This window comes from Micromesistius poutassou, assembly GCF_964030765.1.
Source record: "Micromesistius poutassou genome assembly, chromosome: 16".
Classification (NCBI taxonomy): domain Eukaryota; kingdom Metazoa; phylum Chordata; class Actinopteri; order Gadiformes; family Gadidae; genus Micromesistius; species Micromesistius poutassou.
In genome coordinates this window covers 2,402,203-2,408,202 of record NC_140286.1, presented here as the reverse complement: position 1 = coordinate 2,408,202, position 6,000 = coordinate 2,402,203, and the positions used below count along the sequence as shown (strand labels likewise).

At 47.6% G+C, this 6,000-nt stretch overlaps 1 protein-coding gene across 1 annotated transcript; it reads left to right on the top strand.

The window, feature by feature from the left end:
• The first annotated feature begins 1,852 nt into the window (after nucleotides 1-1,852).
• LOC311360436 (aquaporin-1-like) lies at nucleotides 1,853-4,799 on the top strand. The gene is made up of 4 exons (XM_084480514.1): nucleotides 1,853-2,341; nucleotides 3,197-3,361; nucleotides 3,663-3,743; nucleotides 4,200-4,799. Exons 1-4 carry the CDS (start codon nucleotides 1,979-1,981, stop codon nucleotides 4,377-4,379), a joined length of 789 nt encoding a protein of 262 aa, XP_084336640.1. The 5' UTR covers nucleotides 1,853-1,978; the 3' UTR covers nucleotides 4,380-4,799.
• The last annotated feature ends 1,201 nt before the right edge of the window (nucleotides 4,800-6,000 follow it).

The window sequence follows — 6,000 nt, the reverse complement described above, 5'->3', positions numbered from 1 at the left end:
AAGAGCTCGCTATGTAGTCCACTCCACCACAGTAGTATTGAACATGCTGTATCCCTCCTCAGTACCAGATATACTCCTTTAGATATGGTGCTGCGATAGCACAGAGCCTTCTGGTCAGGTATGCACCGACTTAAAAACAAAATACAAAAATAAATATTTGAAAAAAACCATGTGACATATGAGGAGGCGGGAGGGTTTAGGAACTTAAGGTTTCTGGTAAACACAGATATGTGGTCACGTGATTCTAGAAGGAGAAGACGCATCATACTTCCGTGACTTGAAGGGTCCTCATTGGTAATGGTGAGGCTGTGGTGAACATGCACCCCCAGAAACACACAACAGTGCAAGGGCAATGTTGTCAATTAAGCCTGCAAGAGCCGCTGCATGCCAGTAGTCGTACGGTTAATAATTGAAAGGTTGCAATGTCATCGAGAAAATAACATTTCTCCTTGCTGTCTGCCTGGCTGGCCACATGTTAAGATTATGCCGTCAAAAAGCTCAATGTGAAACGGTTACTTCATAATCCAAACACATTTTTTGCATATGGACGAGCGTACAATGTATATTCGGGTGTAGATGATCGGTTGGTGTATTTTTTGGACGCTGGGTTTTCTTGTTCATGTCCATCGAGTTTGAGGTCACAAAGTCCTTTAGCTTATGTTTAACTTCCAGTTCAAATTTCACTTGATCATTAATACACATAATTTATTCTGGTTCATTTTTGCCAGAAGCGACTGCTAATCACATCTTCTGTAATTGCTTACTCATCCCATCAGAGCCACCGTGCTGTTCTAATAAAAACATCCTTACACACTTTCACACATTGGTGTGCATACCAACGGCTATTAAAAGCCTATATGAAGTCTATATGAAGCATGGTTGTTTTTTTTCAATTGTCTTTCCAACTTTAACTATTCCTGTTGTATGCAAGACAGACACATAGCACTGCTATATTGTTTTAATCTTCCTTTATGTTCTTTCCCTCTCCATCTCTCTTATTTTTGTGTGTGTGTGTGTGTGTGTGTGTGTGTGTGTGTGTGTGTGTGTGTGTGTGTGCATGTGTGTTTGTGTGCTTGTGTGTGCGTACATGTGTGTGTGTGTGTGTGTGTGTGTGTGTGTGTGTGTGTGTGTGTGTGCACGTGTGTGCACGTGTGCTTGTGTGTGCGTACATGTGTGTGTGTGTGTGTGTGTGTGTGTGTGTGTGTGTGTGTGTGTGTGTGTGTGTCTGCATCTTTGGATTAGGAGGCCAGGGTGGAGCAGCCTTGTGGAGTCTCAAAGCCCCGCCTCTTCTGTGGAGGGCAGGATGTGTTGGAAAGAAGATGAAACATACGGGTGAGGTTTGCTCCGAGTGACCGCTAATGTGACTAACACCAATGACAGCTGTAATTGTGCAAGGGGTGTAAAGTCAACAAGGACAAGATAACATGATAACGCAATCAAGCAATATAAATAGTTTTTACTATTTTGATTTGCTGAATCAGAATTTGCATGCACGATCACCCATAAACATTCCCTTGATCCTATCCCCATACTGGAGGATGGGAAGGCTACCGCTGGGTGCATGTGGTCCTAAACCAACACTACTAGTACTACTACTACTACAACTAGAATACAGAAACTCACAGAGAAGTCCAAAGAGCACAGGCTGAATGGGGAGGTACTGGGAGAGGGGCTGTGGGAGGAGGAGGAGGAGGAGGGAGGGAGGGAGGGCAGAGAATAGAGAGAGAGGAGAATGAGAGACAGGCCTTTTGGGCTTCTCATTAATTCAGCATAGCCTTCCCTTTCACTTTTTGTAGCCCCGCCCCCCTCTAACCATTATCAGTCCCAGCCTTATATATATGCAGGCCGTCGCTGCCGTTGGGGAACACACACAGCTCGCACCACCGTTGGCCTCACGTCAAGCCAAGCCAGGAACCGACAGAGGACAGACAACACAGACAGACCCCACCCCCGCCGACCGCCACGCAACACAGCCACCATGAGAGAGTTCAAGAGCAAGGCGTTCTGGAGGGCCGTGCTGGCCGAGCTGGTGGGCATGACCCTCTTCATCTTCCTCAGCATCACCACGGCCCTCGGCCACTCCAAGAGCACCGACCCCGACCAGGAGGTGAAGGTGGCCCTGGCCTTCGGTCTGGCCATCGCCACCCTGGCCCAGAGCCTGGGCCACATCAGCGGGGCCCACCTGAACCCGGCCGTGACCCTGGGCATGCTGGTCAGCTGCCAGATCAGCGCCTTCAAGGCCCTCATGTACATCGTGGCCCAGATGTTGGGCTCAGCGCTGGCCAGCGGCATCGTATATGGAGTACGACCAGCCGGTAACTCTGATCTGGGGGTCAACGCCGTGAGTCACACTCTTTTTAAAAAACTTTTTTTTTTTCTTTTTGACAGCACAAGGGATTATGGTTGTTCCCTTCACTGGCTGTGTGGAAAAAAAGTGGGCAGTTTGTCTGAGGGCTGTGCTGTGTGTGGCTGTGTGTGTGTGTGTGTGTGTGTGGCTGTGTGTGTGTGTGTGTGTGTGTGTGTGTGTGTGTGTGTGTGTGTGTGTATGTGTGTGTGTGTGTGTGTGTGTGGGGGGGGGTGTGGGTGTGGGTGTGTGTGTGTGTGTGTGTGTGTGTGTGTCTGTGGAGGGACGGGGGGGGGGGGGCGGGAAGGGGGTGAGTGTGTGTGCACTGTACTGATAAAATGTTGTTTGAAGCTTGTAAACACTCATTTCAATATTGGTCAACTGGAAGGCATTGGTGCTCTTCCCGCAATGGGTCTGTTGACCTGTTGAATGACTCCAGTAGAATGAGAACAGGACATAAGGACATAAGGACGTTAGTTCAGCACAGTGACTCGTATTGTGTCGTGTGCTCATGTGTTTGGTTTGGACACGGGCAACATTTTCCTTCACTGCCCACTTGTGCATTGACCGTTAAATGTGACATACTGACTCATCCGACCAGATGAGGCAATACATTGCACATTGAAACGGGGTCAGGACGGCTTACATTGATCCAGTCATGCAAAGAAAAAATATATATAAATGGGTAATCTGGCCTTAAGGAATCTCTAAACCATATTGCTGTCGTGGGGGTTATGTGGAGACCTCTGGCATCAAAAGAGACTGACTGTTATGGATTCCCTCCCTCTCGCCTTCTCCTCCTCCTCCCGTCCCCTCTCTCTCTCTCTCCTTCCTCTTCTTCCTTTTCCACAGCTCGCAGCTGATATCACCCCGGGCCAAGGCGTTGGCATCGAGCTCCTGGCCACCTTCCAGCTGGTGCTGTGTGTCATTGCAGTCACTGATAAACGGCGGCGTGATGTCACCGGCTCTGCTCCCCTGGCCATTGGCCTCTCGGTCTGCCTGGGACACTTGGCAGCTGTAAGGTTTTTTTTAAAGAGTACCCTTTTGTTTTGTTTATTTTGCCCTTTCGAGAGAGGAAAAAAAACAAAACCCTGTAGTTTCGGCATGCCGGGCTGTAGGACACAGAGCTCCGCTCTCTTTGAAGTCCTTCCTTCTCATCTCGCTGATTGATTGATTCAAACACGTCTCATTGTCTCTGTCCATCCATACATCCTGCTGATGCCATTCCTTGTTCATCTCCCCCCCCCCCCCCCCCCCCCCCCTCCCCTCCACTAATGGCGGCCCCATGCTGTGTCTCTTGTGACGGGTGGACCTACAGATCAGCTTCACGGGCTGCGGCATCAACCCGGCGCGCTCCTTCGGACCCGCTTTGATCATGAACAATTTCACAAACCACTGGGTAAGTCAGGGGCCGCGCGGGTTCACTGGGCCGAGGGGATACCAGCACACATACCTAGCATTCTTCTTTCTCTCGCTTTTTTTTCCCTTCGTGGCCGGTGTGTATTTATTGGATGCGGTGCCTAAATAATTCCAACACCTACGTATCACACCTTTTTTTGCTGTCATATCTGAGAAGTTAATATCAAACCGGCCCCACTGTTCTGTCCACACAAGAGCTTTATCTCCACCCACCCGGGCAACAATCGACAATCGTGAGATAAAGAGAGACCGCTTATCGCTGTGTCACCCCGTCCTTATCTCACCCCGGGCTCTTGATTAACGCACAAAAGAAACAGAATGATTTCGCCATGTGAAATCACCTGGCGAAATCAAACCAGAGCCTTCAGCATCATCATCATCATCATCATCATCATCATCATCATCGTCATCATCGTTGTTGTTGTTGTTGTTGCAGGTGTACTGGGTGGGGCCCATGTGTGGCGGCGTGGCCGCAGCTCTCAGCTACGACTTCCTGCTGGCGCCCAAGTTCGACGACTTCCCCGAGCGCCTGAAGGTGCTGGTGAGCGGCCCCGTGGGGGACTACGACGTGAACGGAGCCGAGGGCCCCACGTCTCTGGAGATGTCTTCTAAATAGTATTGTAGGGGGCCACACTCCCAGTGCTTAGTCGGGGGTCCTACTGCCACGTGGAAACCTGTCTATACTCTTGTACAGAAACAAAATAGCCCTTTGCAAAAAAAAATTTGCATTTACTTTTACTTTGTGTTTTATACTTTGTAACGAGGAGGATTTTCTCTCCTGCCAGTGGGTCAAATGTCTTAATTCTTTACTGACTTGTTTTTATTGTAACCACACCCTTTTTTCCCCCTTTTTTTTTGTGGGCAAGACAGCTTCACAGCTGTCCTCAATCATGTTTTCTTTGCGGAGCCTTGTGTTTGTATACAGATTCTAAAATACCCATTTATGTAAGACATTTTATTTTTAAATGTGCATGTATTATGTGTATACACTGGATTGTTTATCACTTTTGTAAGTAAATAAAGCACTTTTTGTTAACTCTTGTTCTATTTGAGCTCTTCTTAGTTCAAAGTTCCCTGTGAATATATTCAGCAGCATTTAACAATGTGTACAGACAAAGACATGCTACTTTATGTATTCTTCATCAATATTTTATTCTTGTATTATAAATCAATGAACCATTGGAGGCTCAAATTAGGGGGGTAGTGGGGGTAGTGGGGGGGGGGGGGGTTAGGAGGACAGGGTCTGTGAATAAAAACGGGCCCCATTTCCCCTCACAACTGAACATAACTGAGGCTTACCTCAAGGCAGACGCCTCTGTGTGTCTGACCCGCACAATGGAGTAAACAAGTACACATGCTGAGGCAGTGGAGCACACCATACATTAACAGAGTCCATTCCACAACAACTTTGTCTCCATATACAAAATTCGTAAATCTTGCCAATCTCTCGCAATCAAAATCATAACTTGTAGTGTAAATCGTCTTTCCCACGTGACAATCAATGGCCTGCGTCCTCGGCTGTCGCTGGGTTCCCCCCCACGCTACAGGATAAAGAGCATATTAACATACGCCACACCACAGGAAAATCTGGCAAAAACAAATCTGTTGAAGCATAGCTTCAACAGAAAAACCGCAGCTTTTCTTCAGCAGAAAAACCGCAGCTTTTCCTGACCAGAGTCAGAAGTGGGAAATCAGGCACCAAATCTGGCTTATTATCCTGTAGTGTACCCAGCATAATGTGCTTTTACGAGACCAAATATAAACATGTTTCCATGATCAATAAACCAATATCAGATGTCAGATGGTAAATAAAGGTTTCTTCTTTCAACTTCTATGTTATTTCGAAGAGAACACAAAATCCTGAGGGTGACTTGAAGGCAACGCCTCTGTGTGTCTGACCCTCACAATGGAGTGAGGGTCAGACACTGCCTTTCACCATTCCACCGCCTCAGTGGAATGGGCTTTGTAGAGCAACAGCGTTGCTTTTGAGAATGGATCCTTCTTTAACAATAAACAATATTGCTTCTGGGTGGGATCCCTCTCTCTCTCTCTCTCTCTCTCTCTCTCTCTCTCTCTCTCTCTCTCCCTTTTACCAGGCCAATGATGATCAACAATATGAAGGGGAGAGAGAGAGAGAGCGGGAGAATGAAAGAGAGAGGGAGCGGGAGATAATGAGTGAGAATTAGAGAGTTATGTGGGTCGATGCTCCTCAGTGCTCATCAGATGTTATGACTCTC